The sequence below is a fragment of the Vidua chalybeata genome, chromosome 7 (assembly GCF_026979565.1).
Source record: "Vidua chalybeata isolate OUT-0048 chromosome 7, bVidCha1 merged haplotype, whole genome shotgun sequence".
NCBI lineage: Eukaryota > Metazoa > Chordata > Aves > Passeriformes > Viduidae > Vidua > Vidua chalybeata.
The window spans coordinates 3196775-3223394 of NC_071536.1; the positions used below are offsets into that span (position 1 = coordinate 3196775).

General features: G+C 49.1%; 1 protein-coding gene across 1 annotated transcript in view; it reads left to right on the forward strand.

Moving 5' to 3' along the window:
• Nucleotides 1-1933: 1933 nt before the first annotated feature.
• The window catches only part of LOC128790637 (RNA-binding protein 44-like), a 31302-nt gene continuing 6615 nt past the window's right edge, over nt 1934-26620 (forward strand). The window contains exons 1-15 of the mRNA XM_053947557.1: nt 1934-2041; nt 3289-4108; nt 4231-4283; nt 4823-4999; nt 5372-5546; nt 5635-5660; nt 6125-6166; nt 6506-6578; nt 6885-6975; nt 7328-7459; nt 8126-8199; nt 9023-9168; nt 9289-9412; nt 11729-12059; nt 23614-23752. Of these exons, the coding sequence (XP_053803532.1) occupies nt 3374-4108; nt 4231-4283; nt 4823-4999; nt 5372-5546; nt 5635-5660; nt 6125-6166; nt 6506-6578; nt 6885-6975; nt 7328-7459; nt 8126-8199; nt 9023-9168; nt 9289-9412; nt 11729-12059; nt 23614-23752 (2318 nt within the window). The 5' untranslated portion in view covers nt 1934-2041; nt 3289-3373. The remainder of the gene's footprint in view (nt 2042-3288; nt 4109-4230; nt 4284-4822; nt 5000-5371; nt 5547-5634; nt 5661-6124; nt 6167-6505; nt 6579-6884; nt 6976-7327; nt 7460-8125; nt 8200-9022; nt 9169-9288; nt 9413-11728; nt 12060-23613; nt 23753-26620) is intronic.

The window sequence follows — 26620 nt, forward strand, 5'->3', positions numbered from 1 at the left end:
ACACTGGTTGGAAAATGTACAAATTCAGGGGCTTGTGTAACTGAGGGCACTGGTGTGAGACCTCCAAATATCAACATTTTTAGTGGCAGGGTGCACATACACCTCCAAATTTCAATATTTTAATGGCCAGGTGCACTTGGGCAGGGGGAGGACAGGGACAGTCCCCCATCAGGAGAAATTTGAATGGTGTTGCTAATTGGATTCATTCTCCACTTTTATTTTTGGTGAACGTAGAGGTAACCCACACAGTAGCTTTCCCTGGAAGAATCCTTCATGAAGACTCCTTCACAACAGGAAGCAGCTTAGTTCATCAAAAATACTTTACTTTAGTATTAAATGTCCTCTTGCTATGATGTGTTGCCAGAGCTGTCACTTACATGAAAGAGACTAAGCAGGAGGGTAGTGCTTGTCTTCAGATGCTCTAAACCACTGTATGTCTCTGAAGGTTAATTTTAGGCAACTGAGTGATGTTTTATGCACTTCATTACGACCTTTACACGTGTTTCAAGGAAGAAGCAGAGCCCCTTGCACAAGTAACGTGGACCTGTGTGGCAGGTAGGTTTGTCTCAGCTCCTGTAATGCGCTCCTTCCAGCTGGAAACTTTCAGGTAAGTTTTAATGTGTGCCAGAAGAGGTTAGAGTTGGATATTAGGAAAAGTTCTTCCCGCAAAAGGTGGGGTTGGGCACTGAACAGGCTCCCCAGCGAATGGTTACAGCCACGAAGCAGAGTTCCAGGAGCTGCCAGAGTCTGGTCAATGCTCTCAGGCACAGGGTGGGATTAGTGAGGTGTCCTGTGCAGGGCCGGGGATTGGACTCCATGATCCTCGTGGGTCCCTTTGCAGCACAGGATAATTCTGTGATTCTGTAGTAGCTGTACAAGAGCTGCTGTGCTCCCTCCCCGCGGCTGCACTTTGGTCTGTCAGTGCTTGGCGGCGGGAGAGCCGTGAGGGGAGAGAAGGGTCCATGACGGGAGAGAAGGGTCCGTGAGGGGAAAGAAGGGACCATGAGGCGAGAGAAGGGTCCGTGAGGGGAGAGAAGGGTCCGTGAGGGGAGAGAAGAGTCTGTGAGTGGAGAGAAGGGTCCGTGAGGGGAGAGAAGAGTCTGTGAGTGGAGAAAAGGGTCCATGAGGGGAGAGAAGGGACCGTGAGGGGAGAGAAGGGTCCATGAGGGGAGAGAAGGGACCATGAGGGGAGAGAAGGGACCGTGAGGCGAGAGAAGGGTCCGTGAAGGAAGAGAAGGGTCCGTGAAGGAAGAGAAGGGTCTGTGAGGCGAGAGAAGGGTCCATGAGGGGAGAGAAGGGACCGTGATGGAAGAAAAGGGTCCGTGAGACGAGAGAAGGGACTGTGAGACGTCCGTGAGGCGAGAGAAGGGTCCGTGAGACGAGAGAAGGGACCGTGATGGAAGAGAAGGGTCCATGAGGGGAGAGAAAGGACCGTGAGGCAAGAGAATGGACTGTGAGGCGAGAGAAGGGTCCGTGAGTGGAGAAAAGGGTCCATGAGAGGAGAGTGGGGACCATGAGGGGAGAGCCGTGAGGGGACACGGCGGTATGGCTTCTGAGGGAATATGGCGGCACCGCCTTTGAGGGGATACAGCGGTACCGATTCTGGGGGCGGTACCGGCTCTGAGAGAACACGGCAGCACCGATTCTGGAGAGACACGGCGGTACCGCTTCTGAGGGAATATGGCGATACCGGCGCTGAGGGGACGCGGGGGCCTCGCCTTTAAGGGGATACAGCGGTACCGATTCTGGGGGGGGGGGGGGGGGGGGGGGGGGGAATATGGCGGTACCGCCTCTGAGGGGAGGAGGTGCACGCGGCGAGAGCGGGCTCCGCGCCGGCCAATCAGGCGTCGGAGCGCTGCGCGCCGCAGCCAATGAGCGCGGGGCGCGGCGGCGGGCGTTGACTGCGCGCGTGTGGCGGGGCCGTGAGGCGCTGCGGGCGGCGAGCGGAGCGCGCTCGGGGCTTCGTGCGGGCGGCGAGCGGAGCGCGCTCGGGGCTTCGTGCGGGCGGCGGGACCGCGCCTCAGCCTGCTCTGGAGCTGCGGTGAGACGCCGTTCTCCCGCCTGAGGGGTCCCCCTGGGCGAGCGGGAGCACCGGGCTGCCCTCAGGGCTCCCCCACCCTCAGCCAGCGCTGCGGCGGGGACGGGCTCGGCTGTGCTTCAGCGTTTGTTTGTATCAGTAGCTGCGACAGGGGGGTTGCTGTACCTTGTGTGGGGCGTGGAGGTGTTTTGGTTCTTGTTCTCAAGGGAAAAGTCACTCCTCTGTGGCTTTGTGTGACTCCGTGACTTCGTTGTCGTTTCTGTACAGGTATCTGGGATATGCTTTGGCAGCGTTCAGCTTTTTAATTCCACGGAGTTGCTCAAGGCTTCAGTTAGGGGGTGAAAGTAGTGTAGTAAAAAAGGACAATGTTTTTGAGGCAAAAAATAACTGTAGAAGTGTATAATTTAACCGTGGAAGTGCTCAAGACCAGGTTGGATGGGGCTTGGAGCAACCTGGGATAGTGGAAGGCTTGAATATTTGAACATATGAATATTAATCCTTATTTCTTCCCCCTCCCCCCCCCCTTGCAGAAGGGCTGTCAGAGAGAGTGACTGAAATTTAGATGTGTCATTTAAGTAGTTTGGAAAGCAGACAAAATTGAGAAAGATGGTTAATATTTTTATGTATTCCTTTTCTTAGTTAGAAGCTTCTGAGGGAAGGCAGAGAAGAACTGACAATATTCCTAAGAAACAAGCTTCACAAAGAGCGTCTTCCATCCTTACACGCTTTCTCTGCTTTTTGTTGGTGTTTGTTGCCAAACTGGGTTTGCTGCAAGTTCAGAGCAGGTGTATTGCTTTAGTCTGGCGAGTTGTCCAGCTTCCTTCTATTGCTAAATGACCTTCCTGTGTTCCTTGACAACATTCTGATTGTAAAGATTCTCAGGTTTTCTTAGGGTTTTGTCCCTGGTAAGTTTCTTCTTGCTTCCCCAGAATTAAGAAGAATATGCTTTAATTTCCCCCTTGTCCAACACCCAAGGGGTTTTTAGTTTTTGGGAGGCACAGAGCTCAAAGTTCACCTCTTCCTTAATATAAGTAACCTTTATTTGAACACTTTGTGTGCTGTATGATGTAACAGGGATTCCACCAATTCAGAAATCAGCTCTTGGGATTTCTTTAGGAACGTGCTGTAGAATTCCTGCCTGCTCTGGTAGCATGCAGTAGGTGAAAATAGGATGGCTAATTTAATGTATTTTTTTATCCTTCTGTATACTATGAAGCATCTTGAACTTCTCTTGATTTTTACTAAGGTAGCAAGAGCCAAACCAGTGACTTTGAGAGGTTGCAGTGGCAGTGAGCTGCGTGATTCCTTCTGAGGAGGGGAGAGCCTGTTGGTGCCATGGAAGCGGAAAAGAGCAGCAAAAGGAGCTGCTTCACTCAGACCTCCTTCCTGGGTGCAGATTTAGGGGAGGACTCGCAGCTGGAGTATCTCAGTGCTTACGAGGAGTGTGAGGAGGATAAGAACAACTCAAGTGAGTTTTCGGAGCAGGGGGAGGTTGGAGAGGTGAAGGCCATGCCTCTGATTGGTGACAAGATGCCACCGCGAATCGCAGCAGGGGAAGAAGATTCTGGAAAGAGCGAAAGAGCCACCCACAGCGTGGCAGTGGAGCCAGACCCTGCTTTCCTGCCGCCCGGGGAAGAGGCCCAGCTCTGCCAACATGCACAGCCCTTCTACTTCAGCAGCTGTGAGGAACCTGCAGTGTGCACCCGTGGTACCAGCAGCACTGCGGAGGATGCTGAAACCGAGCTCCCAGTCCCTGAAATCCTCCCGAGCAAGAGTCCTGGTGCTGGCATGGAAGCTGCAGATAAATCCTCTGGTGAGAGCCCCAGGGCGGTGAAGTTGGAGCGTGCTGAAGGCCTGAGGAGCGTTCCTGGTGTCGCCGCTGGCTCTGATTCCAGAGCTGGCTTCCCAGCGAGCAGAGGCAGCAGTGCCCAGTGTCTCTGCTCCAGGGCAGTGAACACAGAGGTAACCATGATGAGCAAAACTCGACCCGTGGGGTGGCTGGCTCAAACCTCTGTGGACGCTGCTTGCAACACGGAATTGTCCTTCAGAGCTCACAGCTCACACGTGCAGGTAATTGACACAAAACAAGAAGGGCCACCAGACCAGTTTGATAGAACTTTTGTTAATTTTTAAACTTGTCTGCACGGGTGTTAATCTGTTAACTTTTGGCTTTTTTCTTTTTTTTTGAAAAGCAGGAATCCAAAGATGATCTGTCTGTCTGTGAGTGGAAGACAAGCACCGACAGGTGGGTCAGAAGTTTGTTCTTGGTTTTGGAATTTGAGATTCTGGATAAGAGGTTTTTTCATTTCATGATTGAAAGGTTGTCTGTGGCTTGGCAAAACTGATGGTGTTAAAAGCTTTTGGGCAGCAATTTCTGCTGCAGAGGCCTGGGCAGGTGAGAAGACTGAGCTTAGGACTCCTTGAAGTTGAACAAAGACCAAAGCAGCCTTGTTCTGCAGTTGCAGACCTCCACAGATCCTTTCCAACCTTTCCATGGCTGTGGAAACAAAATTAGTGTGTTGGCAGATCCACAGCGTTGCAAAGTTACTTTTTGTTCTTAAGGCTTCACTTTTTGGATAGAAATTATGATGGTGCTTGTGCAGTTCCCACCTCTGATAAAATTGACTGTAATGCTGCAATCATTATTGTGGGCTAAATAAGATTTTCCTTATATCAGAAATAGCTTCTGGCAAGCTCCTTGCTTCAAAATAAAACACCATGAACGTAAACAAAATCTTGAAGCCCTGGAATAAATATTCTGTTATTGTTATTATTATTTTAAAGGCCAGAACATGCCAGCAAGCAAACTGGGGAGAATTCTGCATCAAGCTGCTGTCAGGACGTCCTGCAGAGAGCAACTGAAGCAGAGCTGCAGCTCCTGGCCACCCATTACAAGATGTGCTACCAGCACTGCTTGAAGGTTTATGAGCTGGCTTTGGAGGAAAACACCTATCTTGGGAGGCATGTGCTTTAATGTCCTTTAAAATAAAATGGGTAACTGGTTGTCAGGCAAAGATTGCTAAGTGGTACTGGTAGATTCTATCCATGGCTTCTAGGAGTGTTTATAATTAGTGGTGTTGTCCAGAGGCCCCCCAAGTCTTATTTCCAGCCTTAATTTTTTTTTTTTTTTGGTAGCATTCACAGTCCCCAAATCCTGCATTTTTTTTCCTGGAATAAAACTCAAGTGATGCACATTACAGTTGTTAATTCATGTTTTATATAGTATAATGTAGAGGAATCTTTAAACCCTGTAAAATCTTTGGGCATCTCCAGAAGCTGTAAAACCAATGAAATGTCTAAGTTGATGTTGCTTTCTTACCCATATTTTAATAGATGTGAGGACAAGGCTGAGTTATATTCATCTCTCCTGTTGGTTTTGGATGAGCTGGACAATAATTACAGCAGTATGAAAAGGAAAATAAACATGGGCATACCTTTAAATGAACTTCCACCACTGTCAGTTGAGCTGAAGTTTTCCCCACTCTCTTCCTTGTACATCCCCTCCAAGGTAATTTCTTAACTGTTTTATGTTTTTAATAGAAATTGTTTTATAATTAAGATAATTATAGATAAATCTTTCTTTTTTTTTTGGACAGTTTTTCAGAAAGAGTCTTTACTCTGAGTAAGTAGTTTTCATTTGTTGTTGTACTTACTAAGTTAAATGAGTTTATAAGATGTTTAACCTGTAATTTCTTTATTTCAGGATGCATCTTGTTTTTTCAGGCTGTTTAGCTGAAAGACCAGCATTGCCCTGTGGGTACAATAGTTTTATTTTAAGGGCATTTTTCCTCTGTGGTGTTCTAGTATGCAGACCAGGGAATGTCTTTACAATCTTTATAGTAAAAGTTACCAATTTGCAGGTCGTTTCCCTGCTTTCACTACTAAAAGTCTTTGTCTCCAGTTATAATGGCACTAAGCAACAAAAAAACCCCAAAAACGTCCCACACCACAGAAACCCAGAAAGACTTTGCTGCCAGCAGAGATAATATTAAGCATATAGATAATATTAAGAGATAATATGAAGCTGTTTTGCTAAGATTATCATTCAGATATGAAGAAAGATAGAAAAATAACTTCTTATTTCAGGCATGATAGAACATGTTCAGGAACCCCATCCAGAGACTTTCTGTAAGTAGAGATGAAAACAAATTTGGCAGCAAGTTTTGACTGAATTGGGTAAACTGCTAGAGACTGTTTGTAGTTTCCTGTTAAGCATGAGTGAAGTTAATCAAGAAAAAGCAAAGGCAATTGTTTTGTTTTGTAAATAATTAGTACAAGTTGCACTGGTATTTCAGATTGGGAGGAATGCATCTGAACATCACACAGAAAACTATTAAGATATAATGAAAAAAGCCAAGATGTATTAAGAATGTTAATTTTATTGTGAGCTTCTGGAAATATGTAGATTACTGTAGAACTTAAAATTGTTGTCCCATATTTTGTATGTAATTCTCGGCTCTGTTTTAGTGATCTTTCAGGTGGAGGGAAAGCTGACTTTGAAGTACCAAAACGGCAAGAAAAGGGGATTTCTGTCAATATGGTAGGGAATTCTTCACTCCTGGGTTTTGGAGATGGTAATGTTGAGAAGTATTTTCTCTTTTTAGGTGCCTGCAAATGTGATCAGAGTCTTCTGGGCTCTCAGCCTGGGATCCTCTGCCACTAATTGCAAATGCAGCTCATATGTTCACAATTTTAATTGCCCTTTCAAAATGAAGTAACTTGGGGGTTCTTGAGGATGATCAGCAAATTTAACTTTTTTAAATTCACCCGCTTCATGGGCTGATATTCTGAAAAATAACTTATAATCAGGTGAGAGTGCTGTGACATCACTGAAATGTGTTCGTAGGACAACTCACAGAGTGATGCTGATCAGCCAGGTGACTCTGCTTCCCCTGAGACATGGGAAGAACAACCTAAAGATCAGGCTCTGGAACGTGGTGAGTGATCTGCTCCTAGTAAAAATAATCCTTTATTTGAGAGTTACGTTCTCAGGGGAGGAAGGAAACCCTGTGTAAAACATGTATGTGGTAACACAGCTGCCCTTTCTGTGATGGAATGTTTATATACCAGCCATCAAAATTTATTGACAAGTAATAATAGCTCTCTATAATTACTTACATCTTTTAAAAAGTTTCTAATTAAATTAGAATTCCAAACTAGTGAATGCCCTTTCTTTGAAATGTAGCACCAAGAGATGTAAGTAGCTGAAAGCACAGAAATTTGATACTCTTTTGTGTAGCATAGCATGGTTTGAATTTTAACACTTGAATTTTTATCCCAACTGCCAAGGCTGTGTAAAAAATGAGGAAGGAAGTGAGTATTGGTTTGATGCTAAGGAAGATTTGTCAGTGGCAGATATTTCAGTAATGTGCAAAGAAATGAAAAAGCAACAAGGAAAACAAGACTCAATTGACTCAAGAGGTAAAGTCGTGTGCTTTAAGCTGATAAACCAAATAATGGTGTTTATTATTGGAGTGCTCTGTTCCTTCTCCAAGCATAAGTAAACTTCGAAAAAATGCCAGCTGGGTTTTCAGATTTATTTTCTCATTCTCTAGCAGTGAATCCCTGTACTCAGCTGTTTTCATCCATCCATGTTTTTCCTTGAAAACTTCACCTGCAGCGCTTGAACTCAAATTAGTAAATGTCCAGCCAGTCACATAGATGGAAATCTTTCCTTTTTTTCTCCTCCTCCTCCCCTTTGTGTTCCCTTCCCACGCTGGACTGTTCAGAGTGAGATGTAAATGGTTTGTGTTTGGAGACTTGAGTCACAGTGATGGGTGTGGTGAGAAGTCCCAGGGTGTTGAAGGCAGAGAGCCTGGAGGTTCTCCATACCAGCCTTCAGCACTGGTACTGTTACTTCAGAGCTGTGTTTCCTCTGCCTCTTAAAATCTCAGGAAACACTCAGGGAAAAGAATGTTCCACAAGCTGAACTGCTGTGCTTCTCAGGACATTCATTTTGTGTTAGAAAATTCTCTTCTTTCCCTTAGTTAGTTCGAAAGTTTTCTCTCTAGGTTGCCCAAAATCTACGGAGCAGATGTCAGCTCAACAACAGGTAGTCACTCTTTGCTTTCTTACATTTATTATTAGAAGTGAAGACAGTGGGGAGTGGGAATGAACATTCTTCTGTTCCTGTTGGTGGCCCAAAACCCTCAGTGCCTGAGGTAGGTCTGTTCTTAATTTGTAGGAGGAATTTCTTGCCTCTTTAAGGCTTCTTTCATACTCTGCATTTACTACCACGTGCCCTGATCTGAAATCACCTACTCAACAGCTGGCACATTCTTTACTTGGAGATAATCAAAAGGGAATTATTACTAACACTCCTTTGTGTGGCAGACTAAGCTTTAAATCTTCTTGTCACATAACATTTAATAGATAGAAAATTATGTAAGGATAGGAAAATATGTTACATATTGGTAATAAATTTCTGGCATGTGGCAGAAGAGTGAAAGCACCATTCTTTTGCCCCTGCATCAAACTATGACACCCCCGGCTGGTTTTTCTGAATCCTAGGACAGTTTGGAATTTCCCCATTTGCACTAGATTTTTTTGTCTTGTAACACCAGTTTTTTTAATGTAAATGTCACGTGGCTTTATACAGGAACGATTTTGGGGTAATGGATGGGAAAGAAACTCTTGGATTTTCCAGCATAAATCTAAGAAACCTCTACATACAAACAGTGTTTTGTATTGGCTCAGCTTGGTCCTTGGAGAGTAAAGGGCAAATCAGTAATTGCTGGTGTTGCTCACATAAACCACACAGGTTTCCTGTCTTTGGGCATTTCCCTTTGAACATGCTGGTCCTTTGGGAAATAGTAATTGGATCTAATTTAAAGTAGCAGGAATAAGATGAGCTTTAAGGTGCCTTTCAGCCCAAACCATTCTGTGGGTCTAGGATTTTATATTTATTTGTAGGAAAGAGGTGTTGTATTACCTGTACAACCCTTAAGCCATGCATTTTTTTCCCTTATTTTGATGCACTTGTAGGATCCTGGGGAAAATTCCCTGCAGAAAACATCCACTTGTTCCTCTGTGAACCCACCTGGTGTCTTCGTTTCTCCTTATGCACTGAACTTGAGCAGCTTTACCAAGTTAATAAAGAGACTCCAACAAAGGCATCCAGGGTTTAGCAGGTGAGATACTTGGATTTCTTTTCAGCCCTGATTTGTAATGGAGCCGATGCCCACGCTAACTAATCACTAAATGTGTGGCACAAAACACGATGCTCACAGTTGTTTCCTTAATTCCCACAGAGAGGAAATTGCGGACGCTGTGCAGGAGGTGAGGAAGATGAACAAAGGTGTCCTGAGTGGCTTGGCCATAAGTTCTATTGAGGTGAAGGCCTCTGCCATTCTGAGGTGTCAGCAGGAGAAGCACTGAAAAAGGTGAATATTGCAGCCTGACTAGATTAATGCAGCCTCAAGCCCTGCAGGAGGTACCGGGGTGAATCCTCAAGCCCTGCAGGAGGTACCAGGGTGAATCCACTGGAGCAGTGGTTTATAAGGACTGGGAGCTGTAAAACAGGTTGCATTCTAGAAATCTTGGTGCACTGGTGGTTAACTACTGAATGTGGGGATTTTTGAAGGAATTTTGAACAAGCTAGAGACGGGACCTCTGAGTTTTTAGATGATGTGGTTTATTTTTTTTCTATATAGATAGAAAGGATGAGTTTGGCTCACATCTTTACTGCATGGTTCAGAAGGTCACAAGACCTTTAGTTATAAGACTTTAAAGGCCTTATTGACTAATCAAACACTGCCAACAAGGATATTTACGTTTTTGACCCAATTTTTAAATATTTCATCTTAAGGACTCATGCTACAGTGTAAGCTTTCGTAGTCAGTCATGTTATGACACACAAACCTACAGTACTGCATTCTAAACTTCTTGTTTACCTTTGTAACTGTATTTTTTCTGTATCTCAACTCTAAAACTCTAAACTTTTCTGTTCTTAATGTGTCTCTGCTTTAAACTATAAATCCATATTCTTGCTTCTAGCACCTAAGTTTGGAAGCCTTTTCCAAGGTCTCAGATCAAATCCTGTGTTTAATTCTAAGCTTTGGCTTACAGGCCCTGAGTTCTGAGAGTTCCCTGTATTTTGGATTCCAACAACGGGACTGTTTGGCTGCTGAGCTGTGTGGAGGGCACTGTCCCACGTGTTCGGTGCACAGCTGACACCTAACGGCCAGGCCTTGTGTAGCCTCTCATCCAGAAATCCCAGCCCTGGATCCGTTCTGGATCCAAACACTGATGGTTTATGTCTGGTGGCTGGGGCCAGCTCTGGACTGGAAACCTGACTGAACCAGACTCTGTCTTGTAGTTTTCTCACACTGATGCCTTTGCACGGCCGTGTGGTGCTGCAGCAAGCTGAAGGTGCTGAAACCACAGCCCAGAGTTCCAGGGATGTGTCTATCCATCCTTGCTTTAGTCTCCTGCTCACCTTGCTGCTCTGCTTGCTTTAGGTACCTCCACTGCCAGCTTTCCTGCAAAAAGGAAAAGCCTTCATATTAATCTCCTGTCTGACTTTCACAGGACTGCAGATAGGGACAGAAACTCGTCCCCAAAACATTAAAATCTTATGCTTTGGGGGCATTTTCAGTCAGTAAGGTTTTTAACAGCCTCAAAATGTGTTGTGCTTTCCTTATGGAGTGATTATTTGGTTTTCCAGTGGTGCGTGGGCTCTGTGGGCCTAATTGTTCCTATTACTGTAGTTTTTCCCCTCTTGTTTCGTGTGGGAGATGATGACTTATAATAATTTTTATTTTCATCATAAGGGAGGTGTGAAATGGCCAAATCATTACTAAATAATGGGGAGAAAAATAATCCCCATTTTCCATAGTAAGGAACAAGTACGTAAACCATTTAAGAGAAGGTGATTCTGCTCAGAGCTCAGCTAACTTGGTCTTTTTGTTGTCCTTTGTTTTAGACCCTGCTGCAATTGCTGCTGGAAAGAACAGCCTTGTTTACTGTCAATAAAGGTTAAAATTTGTTCTTCAAAAGAGTTGGGCCGATGCTGTGCTGTTTGCAGACCTCTTCTGCTGCCTCTCCCCGTGGCAGAGCCGTGGCTTTGTGCTGTGCCCTTGGTCTCAGTGCTGCAGGTGAGGCCTTAGCTTTGGTGTCTCTTGCTCTGTCAAGATGGAAGCAGTCCCAAGCTTTGCTCTTCCACCTCATTACCAGCAGCTGTTGCTATTGCTGTTCCCCGAGCTCGGCTCCCTGATTGGGCAGGTGGTAATAGTTCAGGAAGAACTGGCTCTCTGGCCTGCGAGTTATTCCAGTCCTCTTGGGAAGGCAGAAGTGTGCACGATGTGAAAGACTCGAGTTAGCACACTCTGGTGTTCCTTTTTTATTGACATTTGAGAGGGAGAGCTGACCTCAAGCGTGAGAGAAGCGACTTGTGGGGCAGTGACGCCGCTGCAGGCAGAGTCCTGCCCTGCTCCCGCGGGCGTATTCTGATCCGGTGCGCCTGAGGAGCGCAGGCAGGCTCTGATGCTCAGGCACGGTTCGGCAACGAGCTGCAGGTGGAGCTGTAGGAGCTCAGGAATGATGTTGCACTCCAGTAAACGTTAAAGCGGAAACCACAAAACATTCCTCCTTAAAATCGCGTTCCATGTGTATGTTCAGCCCTAGAAAGGGGGAAGGCAGGATTCTTTAGCTAGGGAGAAATCCCCTCGCTGGATGTGGAAGCGGGGTTAGGGAAAGCGCGTGAGGAAGCCGGACTGCTCCGTGCTTTCCTTCAGAACTGTTCGCTCCCTTCGCCGCGCCTCTGGGCTGCGAGGGGGAGAGGTCGATAAGGAGAGCCTGGGCTCCATCTCCATCCCGCTGCTCCCACGGGAGCGCTTCCCCTTCCTCTGCCCCGCGCTGCCGCCGGGAGAGCGGGGCAGGAGCCGGGCGGGGCCGCGCCCGCTCCGGGCCCGCCCCTCTCGCAGCGCCGCGGGCGCGGAGCCCGCCCGGCCCCGGGAGCGGAGCCGCTCCTGCCGCGGGGCCATGGCCCTGCTCCCGCGGCGCTTCCTCTGCTTCGTCCTGGGTAAGTGCGGCCGCCGCGACACAACTTCCCCGGGGCCGCTGGGGCGGCGGGTCAGGCTCCCCGGGATTCCTCTGCGCTGGGCGCGGGCGTGCAGCCCCGGCCGCCTCGTCCGCGCTTTCACCGCTCTCCCCGAAGCACGGCGAGGCTCCAGCCTGGCTTCGCTGGCGACACAGCAGTAGGGAAATTAAAAGGAGAAATGATTCCAGGGCGCTTGGCCTCAGGAGCTGTGAGGTGGTGATGCTGTGGGACGCAGCCTGCTTTGTAGGGGGATTCCCTGCTTGCTAGGTGAGATGGACCGAGGAGAGTTCTGTCTCCTGTCCGTGCCTTTTGTTGCAAATGCTCAATTACTGCCTTTGCAATCTGTCTTCCCATTCCTGAGCCGCAGGGAAGAGGAGGCAGCCAGAAGTGCCCCTTCAAAGAGCTGAGGTTGGATGTTCTGGGGTTTAGCGGTGGTGGGGTTGGAAACGCTGGCGTTGTGTGGTTGTTTCCATGGGATGCACCGTGCCTCGGTTTCTTTGCTGCTGCTGGCATTTCAGTGCAACAGGTAAAGACTTGTGCCGTGCTTGTCACCTGTGGACCCGCAGCAAAAGCTCTGAGGGATGTTGGTGCTGTGTAAAAGTGTGTTTATTTAAGGTGCTCCAAAGGGAAACCGCACCCCCTCATCCTAACGCTGATCTTCCACAAAATTAAAGTGCTCCTCGAGGCAGCACAAATTTCTCCTCCTTTCCCTTCCCCTGTGCTGGTTTTCTCCCCCAAGCCCTGGTGAATAACGCAGTGAGCCGTGCTGCACATAATGTGCTGATCTGTACCATGTAATTAACTATTTACTACTCCTCAGCTGTGCAGGGCCCGAGCAGCCCATGCCCTTGGACGAGGCACATTTCCCTGCTGGGTTGCAGGGAAAGGCTGCAGAACCCTGTGCAGGGAGCACTAACTCCTGCTAGCTAGGATTTCTCTTTGCTCTTTTTTCCCCAGCCCCTCTCTCCTTTTCCTGACTCTCCCTTCTCTTGGCTGGGGAGCTGTAACTTTTAAAAGTACTCCAGGCGGCTCCTTTCCACCTCCAGTGGGCTCGGGAGCAGCAGGATGCTGCCTCTTGTGTGAACCAGGTGCCCAGTGGCAGCTAATCTTGGTGCTGTGGATGTTTTTCACTACATTCTCCTCCTGGGATTTTGTATTTTGAGCACATTTAACGAAAAGACCCACTCTTTTTATACCTTTCTGCTTTTACAGCCCTGCACACAGTCAGGGCTGCGCTGAAATTGCAAGTGGCAACTGAGTGCTCAGAAATCACGATGATTTGCACCAATGCAGGTGTCTTAAAGTGAGATTAAAAAAAAAAAAAAGGAAGGGTCTGAAAGAAAAACCTTTCATTTAAAGCTTGAGCTTTAGGAAACTTCACCACTGGCTGCAGTCTTTAAAAAGCAATGGCAGTCAGGGGATCAGCCATCCTAAAAACCCCAGTCTCTTTAGCAGGCCAGGGATCCAGCTGTACCCCAAGGTATCCACTTCCATTAAGGCAAAATGAGGCTTTTCCTGGGTTTTGGCTGCAGCTTCCTGCAGAGGCTGCTCAGGGAGGAGGGGACGAGGCAGGCTCTTGCTGTTCCTGGGGCAGTGATGATTGGCACCACACACAGCTCTGTGCTGTGTTTTGGTGCTTAAGGGCAGTGCTGGGCTGCTTGGATTTCTACTGAGTGTAGATAACTATTACTGTGAGAGGTAAGAGGCAGTTGCAAATAAGGTCGGTAAAACATTAATATCTTCTTGATTCCCTGTATCTTTTCTCTGTGCTGTACAGCACTGTGTTTGCATAGTCTATAGAAAATAATGCTTTCTTAAAAACAAAACTTCTGGGCACTGTGTATGACCTCTCCTGGAAAACAGGAATTAAAGTGCTTTGTGTCTCCTCTCAGCTCAAAGCACACTCGGTAATGCCTGCCACTGATTGCCGTTTGAGTGCCTCTTTTATCAAAAGCTAAAGCTCCCTTTAAACTCGAATTTAAGGCTGCTGCCTCTCTGAGAAAATCCTCAATATTTACAGAGTGCCCTGTTAGAAATCCTTGACAATAAAATAAAACATTCCTTCTCCTTTAAGAGCATCTCTGGCATGGAAAGGACTCAAAATTTCCCTGTTAGAAATCCCTAACAATAAAATAAAACATTCATCCTCCTTTAAGAGCATCTCTGGCATGGAGAGGACTCAAAACTCCCCATGCATCAAAAGAGAAGCGTGTGGATAGGGACAACAAAATTGCCTCCACCCTGTAATTCCTTGTACTGCTCCCATAGGTGCCAGTTGTTCTCCTGCAGGAACCAGTGGCAGGTGGGTTTGGTTGGCTGCCTGGAGGCTGTGTGATCTGGTCAGGAAGCCTCTTGGCTTTGAGCAATAGGGTTGCATTTATTAACTCTGAAATGCTGAGTTTAAGAGCCATGAACCTCCCGGAGTAATGCAAATACAAATGCCATGGCCTGGATGCAACGAAATGAGACCTCATAATGGCTAAAGATGGGGATGGCGTCTTTCACCTTTCCACAGGGCTGGAAATGGACGTTGGGGTTGTGGCAGAGTTGAGGGAGGTCTTAGAAAGCCGTGGGTGGGAATGTGGAGTTACTGCTCTGCTCTGGCAACTTTGTTCTGCCTCCCTGACTGGATGCAGAGTCTGGCTCTGTCATTTTTTGGGGGAAGTTCAGGGCAGATTTGGGCCCCAAATCTGTGGTTGTGGTCAGAGCCCTTCCCAGCACAGAGCCTGCAGCAAGCAAGGACAGAAAACACCACTGAGGTGGAGCGAGAGGAGCATTAAAAGCCCATTAGAGGGGAAATGCAGCGTTTCAGCTCACTCAGCCAAATGCCTTTTGCTGCTCTAAAATACAGCCAGGGCTGGGGTTTGCCAGGTCAGCTCCTGCTGTGGGTAGGTGATTACCAGGGAATCTTCATCCCTGTCTGCCATGAAGCTGCCTGCAGAGCTGGGTGCTTTTAATCATCAAATCCTCTAATGAAGCTGCTTCATGGTTTCAGTCCCTTGTCTCTGTGCTTCTGCATCATGAGCTTTTGGGGATCTGAAAACACATCCAGACACCTCAGAGAAGCACTCCAGTGGGGAGGCAGGCAGCAGCCTGGGTGAAAACCCCCGTTTCAGCCAAGGGTGACCCCCCTGCGCATCCCTGTATCCTTTAGGTACCGTTTGCTGGGAAAGCAGCAGCGCTGTGGCGGGGGGAGTTGCAGAGAGGTGCAAAATCTCTGTGTGCTCTTCAGCTGGAAGGGAGGAAAACCACATCAAGAAGTCTCTGAAAAGGAAAACAAATGATTCTGGTGATTCCCGGGCTGCTCACGTGGCTCAGCTGCAGATTTCAGTCTGGAAACTCTGTGGTGAAAGTATTTAGTGAAGCTGCTGTTGTGTGCAGCCTGTGATGGGTGCACCAAGGTGACAGTGAGGTTATTTTGGTTTTCTCCCTAACAGATTTGTGTATTTACTCAATATGTGCTTCTTCATGGGAAATCTGTTAGATTGCCCAGGCAGTGATTTTTTTTATCTTGAAGGTAATTCAATAAAATGTTTACTAGTCCCATGTAGCAAAAAATCCGTGTTTAACACACGTTGAAACCTGAACCAGCAGGATCACAGTGTGTTGTCTCCAAACCAATGCCAGGCACTTTTAACCTTGGTGTTACTTTTCCCCTGTTCTTATTTTAGCCTCAATCAACTGAAATAGCTGAAGGAAAAAATAATCCCGGGGGTGGAAGGAGAGTACATTTGCCTTTAGCACATTGCTGAGATCTGGAGTGTGGTGGCTGCTCCTTTCTCCCTGGCTTTGAGACCAAACCGACGTCTGTGGCATCCAGTGCTTTGTTGATGATTTAAAAATAACTCTGAAGCCGGCTCTAACGTTGGGTTAAGGTGTTGGGATGGCAGTGTTGGACACCACAATCCTCCCTGGGAAGGCAGGAGGGATGTGGCTGGTTCCCTTCAGCCCCTGGATTTGGGTGCACAGAATCCAGTGGGGATCCCTCCTTGCTTCCACCCTGCTCTTGTGAGCAGGGATTTGATGGTGGCCACGGCCAGAGATGATTTGAGCTCAGGGTGGGCAAAGTCAGGGTTGTACAGACATTGCCAGTGCCTGTCTGAAGCCTGTGGTTTGCCTCCATTAATTCAGTCAAGAAGAACTATTCTCCAAAAGACCCCGCTGTTCATCAAGGATATAATTATCTTTATAACTAACAGCTCACGGCACATTTTTCCCTCCCCTGATGTGCAGTCAGCCAGCAGTTGGGCTTTAGCATGCCTGGCTTGTTATTTCCTTTCTCCTTCCTCCCTTCTCGGCTGCTTTTGATTTTATTTTACCTAGTGAGTGAATTTTGGTGGGCAAATAAAAGTATTTGTCATTCTGTCCTCTGCAGAATCAAGTCTAGGGACATGTAAGAGAAGTTCCTGGAAATATGCTTGGCAGCCTCTGATGGATGACAAGGCTAAGACATAACTTGTGCTAAGACAAGTGGGAAACTGAGGCAAGGAGGGAAAGACCCTCATCCAGTTCCTTGAAGCAGCCTATTTCAGTGTGTTTAGTAGTTAATATTATTTAACAGCAATGCTTTATGGCAGAAAGCAGGGCTGCCCTGCACTGGGCTACACAGAACAAACCTTGATCTTGCATTTTCATTTCAGTCCCATATTCTGCATCTTACAGGAGCTGTTACATGGAGTCTTGCATAGATTGAAATTCAAATTATCTTTCCTTTGGGGATGGATTGGATGTTGTAGGTGCTTCATGAAATACTGGACTTTGAAAGAGGGGTGACACAGTGCAGTGGTACCTCTGAGCCCCCAAAAGCCCCAGACAGGCTTTGCTTTCAGGCAGCTGGCTCCTACCTCGCCTTCCAACTAATAATTCCCTGGCAGCTATTTTTAGGTAGTTTATTTTGTGCCCTCTTATAATGCTTGGAGTAGCTATAGAATGGCAACAAAAACTCAAGTATCCCCAATCCAGCAAAAAGTAAATGCCTTCACATCATCCAAGTACCAGCTTAAGGGATAAATCACTTCCTTCCTTTTCAGGCACAACAGGATTTGTGCCAAATTTAAAACCTGGGAGATCCTTTTGGGTCTCATGATGATGTTCAGCTGTATGCAAAATACCTCATTAATGCTGGCTGGGAAAAAAAGCAGCTTTCTCTTTATTTTGCTTAGTGTAATAAAATGAAGGGAATAACCATTCCAGGAGCAGGGATGAAGTCCCCCTTTGCTACACTGAGTTCATAAATGAGATTAAAGGCCTTTAGCTTGTGGGTGCACTTCCCCTTAATATGAAAATGTTTGTGGGGTGGGCCCCAGAAGGCTCTCCAGGGCCAGCACATCTTGTGCTGCATTCCCTAAGAGGTGGAAACCTTTGGGCCCTTTGGAAGTTTTCCACACAGCAGGTCCCTAACAGGGGCCTGTCCCCAGCTTGGCTGAGCAGGGAGTGACTTTCTCTGTGACTCTGGATCCACTGTCCCTGAGGCCAGCAGGATGAACTCCCACCATGGGCTGTATCCTAACTCTGCCTCTTTCCATTTCAAGTTTTTCCCCTGCCGTGAGACTTTTTTCCCCTCTCAGCTTGAGCGGCTTCTCCCCCATCCTGCGTTCCTCGAGTCCTTCTGTGGCTTTGTGGCAGTGAAGCTGTTGGACAGGCAGAATTTGGGATGAGCTTTCCATCTGCAGAGCTCCCAGGGGAGCTCCAGCAGGGCTCTGGCCCTATGTCCGTGGCCTGTTCAAGCAGGAGCTCTGTGGTTTCCTTCTGCTGCTCCATCTGCAGCCCCCCAGAGCAGAGGGCAGGCAGGGAGGGGGAATCCCCCCTCCTCTGGGGGCTTCCCATGTGAGCCTTGGCAGCTTGTCCAAGAAATCCTGGGATCAGCCTTCCCAGTGCTTGGAGAAGGGCAGATCTCCCCCATCTCCCAGCATCTGCTCTGCTTCCAGAATCCTCACTGTGTTGGAAAATCCCCACTCCCTTTCAGCACGTGAAAGCCCCCAAATGCCATGAATTCCCTTTTAATTCACATCCTGAGTGGCTGCCCTGGGAGACAGAGTCCTGCATGTGAAGGGACAGTGCCACAGCCGTGGCAGGGGAGGCAGGAGCTGCCTGCTTTGGGGACCTGAGGTGGCTCCTGAAGCATCCACGAGCAGATTGGGAACGGGATGACCCTGTGCAGGTCTCTGTCTCCCCCATGATCCCCTGCAGGGCTCGGACTCCTTCATCCACCTCCATTCCCTGGCGCTGCTGCTGGATCCCAGCCATGTGCTGAGCCAGCCGGGCAGGGAGGAGAGGCTGAAAACTCCATTCCCTGTGCAAATCCCGGAGGGAAATAGCCCTGCCCGGGCTCACAGGGGCACAGCCCAGGCACAGTGCTGGGCCAGTGCCCCTGCTGCCACCAGCCCCAACACCTGCAGTTGTCTGTCCCAAAAAAAGCATTCCAGCTGAGCACCAGCTTCGTATTTTCCTGGTAAACCAAGGGTTGTTTGCAGGCTCTGAAGCCTCTGCTGAGCTGGTGAGCCCCAGTGGAAGGATTTTTTTAAAACAGAGGGTACCAGACCCTTCCCAGGTTTCTGCAGATGCTGAAAGGGCCAGTTTTTCCATTTTTGTGGCTGCAAACTGGGCTGTTTTTCATGCTCAGCTTCTGCCTCCTGCCCCATGTCCTCTCCCCACCCTCCTGTGAGTGTTTTATTCTGCAGCCAGGTCCAGACCATGAGGCTCATTCTGAATAAAACAGCAAAACCACCACCTTGAAGAGGAGAGGAAAACAGCCTGTTTCCATCTGGGGCTTGTTGAGAGCACTGATCATTTCACAGGGGAGCTCTGAGAATTTGGGAGAAGCCCAGGGGAAGATACTGGGCTGTTTGTTCTCAGAGCCCAGGGCTTTGCTGGTGCCACATGTGCCAGTGCCAGCCCTGCTGTCAGTGTCACTTGGCAATTATCTGCCATCTTTGGGGTTCATTTTGGATGAATATCTATTTCCTGCTCTTTGCTATGAAGCCCTGAACAGATTCCCCCCAGAAATCCTGACAGTCCAGCTGGTGAATTCTCTGCAGGTGTTGTCAAACAATTTCATTATTCACCCAGCACCATCAGGGGTATATGCAGAAGTGCCTGGGAAATGGGAACATCCCATGCTGTGCCAGTCTGAAATCCCCAAATCTGTTCCCAGGCTCCACAGTCCTCCCTGTGGGGTTGGTTGCACATCCCAGCAAGAGAAGCCCAAGAATTCCTGGAATTCCTGGAACACTGAAGGGGGGGAAAGGCCAGAGAGCAAGGGATTGTGCAGAGGGATACTGATGTGAAGTGCAGGATGTTTCTGGCAGAGAAAGCTCAGGGATTTTTGCTGGTGAACCATCACTGTGACAGATGTGTGGGCTCACAGAGGGGTGGTGTCCCCAAAGCTGTTTCTGGAGGGGTGGCCCCAAGCTCTTGGTCCAGGCTCCAGCTCTGAGAAGTGCAGTGTAGGACAGTCCAGTTGTCTTCCCTCTTCCTGAATTTTTGGTAACTCTTCAGGACCATCACTGTTTTTTCTGCTGAAATGAATATGTGACAGGCTTTTTGCAGCTAACCCTCAGTAAGCTGAATCCTGGTGGATGCTTGCTGAGACTCTCCAGGACATCAATCCCAGGGCAATCATGAGGCTCTGGGATGCCTGCAAAAGCCCTCCCTCCAATCACCTCCTCACCTCTGCTCTCCAGGTGTTTCCTGTGAGGAGGCAAACGAAGGGTCCTTAATATTGCATCTTTTACCAGGCAATCAGGGACTCTCAGCAGGGAAGGTTGTTCATCAACAATTCTCGTGATAGGAGAAGCGGGAATGGCTTCCCACTGCCAGAGGGCAGGGTTAGTGGGATACTGGGGAGGAATTGTTCCCTGTCAGGGTGGGCAGGCCCTGGCACAGGGTGCCCAGAGAAGCTGGGGCTGCCCCTGGATCCCTGAACTGTCCAAGGCCAGGCTGGACAGGGCTTGGAGCACCCTGGGCTAGTGGAAGGTGTCCCTGCCCATGGCACTGGATAAACTTGAAGGTCCTTTCTGACCCAAAGCACTCCAGGGTTCTGTGATCCCTCCTGTGGCACCTAAAGACCAAGCTGGGCTGTGGAGGTGCTGTCTGGCTGCAGTGGGATGCTCCCAGAGGAGCACTGCATTCCTGCAGCTCTCAATGCCATTGTTCCCGAGGGAATGGCAGTGATGGGGCCCATGAGAGGGGAGGCAGCTCAGCCTTGGTCCAGTTGAGTTTTGGAGCTCAGTTCTTCAGCAGCTCCTTGCAGCCTTCACAGATGGATGCTGCTGAGTGCAGAGCTGTGACTGCTCTGGAGCTGAGTTATTTACAGCTCACTGCAGCTGACTTACACCATCTCCATCAGCAGAGCTGAGGGCAGAAGGAAAACCTTCTGGAATGAGAGCCAGGAGATACAAAAATCCCTCCCTGATTTTCTGTTGTTACAAACCCTGAGCCTGAAGTCTGAAGTGGGGTTGGGGGAAAATCTGTGAAGCAGCAGGGATCTGTGGGGTGAGGTGGGCACCATGTGGAAACGTGGCAGGAGCTTCTCACTTTGACCTTAAATTGTGCAATTACAGCTAAAGTCAGTTCTCTCCTGGTCAGCTGGAAACAAAAGAGCTTTTCTGCCTCCCCGTGCCCAGCTCCATCCTCACAGCACCGTCACAACAGGCCCTTCACCATATCCAAAATCCAGTGTCCTGGGAAAAGGTCACTGGCTGATGGCTCTGCTTTCCCCAGTCCCTGGGGCAGAGCCCACCAAAGGGATTGGAGAGCAGTGGATGTTGTCTGCCCAGACTTTGGTGAGGTTTTTGGCACTGTCTCCTGTGTAGGTGTGGGAGAGGCATTTTCAGGAGCAGGTCCTGGTGGGGCAGGCAGAGCTCCTGGGGAGCACTGAGGAGCTGCCAGGGGGGACAGCAAGGTGCTCACCTGCCTCTGAAGGACCTCCAGAGCTGCATCTGCTGAGCTGCTGTGGTTGGCATGTGCTTAAAGCTCCCCAGGGTTTGGGTGTTTGGGTTTCACTAGCTTTGGGTTGTTTTGTTTTTTTTTTTTCCTTTTAATAGTAGGGCTGATTTTCATGCTGGCTGCCAGCTATCTGTGGCTTGCTGCTGCTTGCAGCCAGATTGTGGTTGCTTCCTCCCCATGGTTTATTCAGTATTTTTCCTCTCTCCACTCAAGGTTAAGGTGTTTTTGCTGCATTTCCTCAAGTGGCTTCCTCTTCCTCAATTTCTCTCCGTGCTTTGCGTGTCTCACTCATTCCTTCCTGCTCTGTTTCCTCCTGTGCTCCTCAATCCCCTTGGCTGCTCATCTTCCTGCTTTTTAATCCCTTCTCCTCCCCTGCTCTCCCTTGTCCTTTTGCTGTGCTCTGCTCTGCACCTGCCACATTCCCCAGCAGCATTTTCTCTGCAAGCTGCTTGTCCAGGCAGGTGATGGCTGTGATATTTACATGTCCTTCACAGTCCAGTGCACGGGTGTCACTGAGGGGTGACCCCGGGGTGGCTCCTGAGCCTCCCTTGGACGCTGGTGCTCGCTGACCCATGTCACTCCTTCACTTGGCTCATCCAGATTGGAAGGGATGGGAAGGGCAGAAAAGCCTCTTGGCCATCAATCATCCTTGAGCCTGCCTGGACTGAGATTTGCAGTCCATAAATCATTTACATTTGCCTCATGTAACAGTATTGCACCTTTCCTTCTTCCTCCTCCTCCTCCTCCTCCTCCTCCTCCTTCTTCTGCTTCTTCTTCTGCTTCTTCTCCTTCTTCTTCTCCTTCTTCTGCTTCTTCTTCTGCTTCTGCTCCTGCTGCTGCTGCTTCTGCTTCTTCTGCTGCTGCTTCTGCTGCTGCTTCTTCTGCTTGTGCTGCTTCTGCTTCCTCTTCTGCTTCTGCTTCTTCTCTTGGTGCTTTGCTTCAGCATGTCAAGCTCTCCCATCTGGGAGCAGGGCTTATCCCTGGCTGAGGCTGTGCTCCTGGCTGGTATCAGCTAGGCAGAGCTTGAGATTTTGGTAAACTTAGTTTTATTATTGCAACTGTGAGGGTTTAATGCTCTTTAACTTCTCTTGGCTCAGTAACTCCTGTGGTTTTATCTCAAGTCAGGCCAAAGTGGCTGCTGCTGTCAGAGGCAGCATGGGTGCCCTGCACCCATCCAGGAACATCAGCCAAGGCTCTGGGGACCCTTCTCACCCAAATTCCCACCAGCTCCTGACTTCCCACCCATTGCTATAGGATGCTGGAAACTAAGTGCTCCGAGGATTTTGGAGGCTGCAGAGGGATCCCATGGTGATGTCCCTTGGCCACTAAATCAGTTCTGTTGTGTTAAAAAAATCAGATAAAAATAAAGCAGAGTTATTCACACATAGCAAAAAATAGATCTGGTATGTGGTGCCTGCCTGCAGCACACTCCAGGAGCTGCAAAGGCACTAACTGGCACTTTGGCACCATGGGAAAGCTATTATTTATAGCCAGGCTCACTAAACCATTCCCCCAAAGGATTTTTTTCCCTTCCCTTTGTAGCATCACTGTCCTTTTCCTTTCCCCTCACCAGCAACGCTGCACTGAGGCTGTAAGCAGCACCTTTTTCGTCCCTGTTTTTAAAGCAGTTGCAGGGACACGTTCCCAGGAGGAATTCAGTCAGCACTGTGCGGCCAGGGGCGGATTTGATGGATTTCTCTGTGTCTGTCCCTGTGCTCCATCAGAGGTGGATGTTTGTTCCCAAGTGTAGCACTGTGCAGGTCATTTTTCAGGGGTCAGCAGCAGGGTTCTCTTATCCCCCAGCTTCCCCCATACCCTTACTTGTGTTTTAAGCACACAACGTGGACATTTGAAGTCCACAGGCATTTTGGGCGATCAGCAGAGAATAAATCCACATCCTTATTAATTTATGAGTTACCCAGCATGTCTTGAATAACTGATTTATCAGCACCAGGCACTTGGGAGGGTGCAGGCTCCCAGGGCTGTGAGGACTTGGGAGAAGGAGGTTTTGGAGAGCTGGGGTTGCTCTGGTGTCAGCAGTGCTTTGGCAGAAACCTCTGTGTGAGGACAGGGGCTGTGGTGGGGCTGTTGATGCCCTGTGAAAGCTGGCCTAGAACAGAGGCCAGGCAGAGTTAAAGAATAAAGTAGGGATTTATTAAAAGTCCTCAATGGATCCACCTTGGGCAGCACAAGAGCCCAGCCAGGGCTGCACCCAAGATGAACCAAAATGGTCACAAAATGGAGACCGGTCACGGGGTCTCTCACTTTTATAAGTTCTGGTCCATTTGCATATTGGAGTTAATTGTCCAATTCCAGCTTTAGCCCATGAAGTCCCATCCTGCTTGCTTTTCTCTCTTCATTCTGCCATTGTTTGTGCTCTTGGGCCTGAGATTTGGATCATTTGTCCTTGGTCCCCAGCTAGAGAAGGAATTGTTTTGTCTCCCTGCTCTGTGCAGAGAGCTCACCATCCCCTCATATGAAGCTCAGAAGTGCACACTAAAGCAGCACAGAATGTGAGAAATAGAAAAGCTAAAAGCTGAGGCATCAGTGTGACCCCAGCAGAGGCTGACAGCCCTGGCCTGTCTTGCAGCCCAGCACTTCATCGCGGCCACGGCGTGCCAGGAGGCCGACTACGGCTGGATGATCCGGCAGCACTGCCTCAAGGACTTCCAGGACAGCATGGAGGGCATCGGCCAGCGCCTCTGGTGTGACTGGGGCGAGACCATGGGGTAAGTGAGCTCCCTCTGCTCCTCCCTCTCCAGCTGGGACTTTGGGGTGCAGGGGTGTCGGCACTGGGGTTTATTTCACTGGGGGGAACACCCTGATGTCACTCTGCTTGGCTGCTGATGCTGCCCTGCCTCTGTCCATGCTGGGTCCCCAAGGGGTTTCTCCAGCCTGGTCACACGTGGAGGGCTTGGAGGGGAGAGCAGGAGATGTTGACTGCCCAGACTTTGGTGAGGTTTTTGGCACTGTCTCCGTGTGTGCTGGGGGAGGTGGGTCAGGAACAGCTGGAACAGCCAGGCCTGGAGGGGTTGATCATTGGCCAAGCACTGGTGGCAGCACCCAGGGGTCACCACTGTCCTGCCTGATCTCTCCATTAGTAATGTGGGGGATGGGACTGAGGGTAACCCCAGCACCTCAGGTGACACCAAACCAGGAGGGTTGTGCTGCTGTCCACAGGGACCTCAGCAAGCTGGGAACCTCCTCAAGTTCAGCAAGGGGAAGGGCAAAGTCCTACACCTGAGGAGGAGCAGCCCCAGGTACCGGGATGTGCTGGGGCTGCCCAGAGAGAAACCAGAGAGGGATGTGGGGGTTCTGGTGGGCACCAGGTTGAACATGAGCCAGGAGAGTGTCCTGGTGGGAAAGCGTGGGCAGAAACAGGCATGGAAGGTCCCCTCTGGACACCAGGAAATGTGTTTTCACTGTGAGGGTGGCCAAACACTAGCACAGATCTCCCAGGGAGGATGTGGAATCCCCATCCTTGGAGATACTAAAAAACCAGCTGAACATGGTCATGAGCAACCAGCTGCATGAGCAGGGCTGTTTGGACAAGGTGAAGTGGATCTCCAGAGGTCATCTCCAGCCTTGGCCATTCTGGGATTAAAGGTTTTTTTTTCAGGGAGCCCAGCCTAAGCAGGGTTTGGAAGTCAGGGTGGTGGTCATGCTTCACCACATGGCAGCGGAGCTCCAGCAGGAGAAGACCATGGCTCTGCTGTGTTCTGGAAATTGATGGGTTAATGAAGAGGCAGATTGGGATCCCCATCACGAGGGCTTCTGGTGCCTCACAGCTTGAGGGACATATTTTCCAGGAGGTTTTTCATTATTCCTCAGCACCCTGGCTCTCCAGACAGCTCCAAACCCCTTAACTCAGCGTGAAAACCCCATAACCCACCGAGATGTCCTCAGAGCTTCGCTGTGACAAAACCCCAAACTGTCCCACCAGAGCTGCTGGCTCAGCCCCTGCTTCCAGAAGCTGTGTGTTGATTTTTCCAAGCAACTAGAGGGAGAGGCTGGAATGGTACAGCAGTGGCAGCTGCCTGCTAAGCCTCCTGTTTGTAATCAGTGTCAGGGAGTCAGCTGTGATTTACGGCTTGGGAGCAGCGGAGATGCAGCCTTGCTTCCCTGGGGGAATGCTTGGGAGCATCTCTGTGGGATGAGGAGGGTGGGAAGGGATCCCTGCTCAGATCCCAGCAGGGAGCCTGGGGGGACACCCCACACATGTGGGGAATGTGCTGCACTGCGGGGGTTGGTTGGATTTTTTTGGGGAATTTCCTTTGGGTTTGGTTTTATTTTTATTGCAAACAGTGCTTTCTTTGGATTAGCTCTTTCCTATTTATAGTCAGCCGAGCTGAGTCTTTTGGTACCACCACGGTGTAGATCTGCTGAGATGGTTTTGATAGAAGTTGAAAGACAGGCCAGGGGTGGCTGTGTGTTGGTGTGAGGGCTTGAGGGAATGACCCCCCTCTGTCCCCCTTCTGCTGACCTTCCATGTTGTGCCTTTCCATGGCCTTTCCCTGGGAAAATGAAGCAGCAGAACAAAAACGAGCTCATGTGACACCAGTAGGGATAGGGGTCAGCTGGAAACAGGGAGCAGATGGTGCTGTGTGCCATGAGTGCTTTGCACAAAAATTAAGAGGTTTTGTGAGATTGCTGCTGTTTCCTGCTTCGTGGCCCTTTCTTCTGGGTGAAGTTAAAACCTACACACATATGTGTATCCATCTTTTGGTCAAAGGTAGGGCTCCAGGATCTTGGAGGTCTTTTCCAACCTTAATTATTGGATGATTCTGAGATTCTAAACACACTGTTGGGTTTTCTTTCCCCTTGATCTGTGGCAGAATGGAGGGGAAGAAAAGAGAGCTGAAAGACTGTGGGAGGTTTCTGGTCTTGAGAGGCCTCATCTGGTGCTCAGAAATGCCCAGGGCTGCTGATGTTGTTCCAGCCCTCAACATCTTGTTCTTTATCTCACATGTCCTGTCTCCTAAATAGCTTCAGCTGAACTGGTTACCCTTGAGGCACTTGGAGGAGATGTTGATAAGCTTGCAGGGTTTAATTTGATTGCCTGAGTCCCTTTGCTCCGTGCAAACACATGGCTCAGGGTTATTTGAGAGATGACATTCCTCTGATCCTCTTGTGCCCTCAGGACAGTGGAAAAATTGGGTAGAAATAGTTCAGTTACTGCAGCAAATCAGCTGCAAGGATAGGGGGTTTGGGTGGGCTCAACACCTTGCTCCCTGGATGTGTGTGGGAATCACCATCCCCTTTTTGGGGAAAGGGAAGATGCCCCAGCAGGAGTGGGCAGGGGGTGGCATAGCTGGCTGGTCACCCCTCCGGCCCTAGGGGAAGGATTTTATCTTGCACCAGGTGTGAGACAAAGAAATGGAAATAAAGCACCTGCCCAGAGCCTGTTCTCTCCAGATCTCCCCCAGACCAAGGCATTTTGATGCTTGAAACCTGTCTGAAACGAGGAGGAACGTTGGGAGGCTCTGCCTCTGTACCACCCGCAGCAGCATCGTGTTTGGAGCTCTCATTTCCTGGATGCAGCATTTCGCAGGGAAATGCCCCTAAGCTCCATCATTTCCTGCTCAATTGAGGCTGGC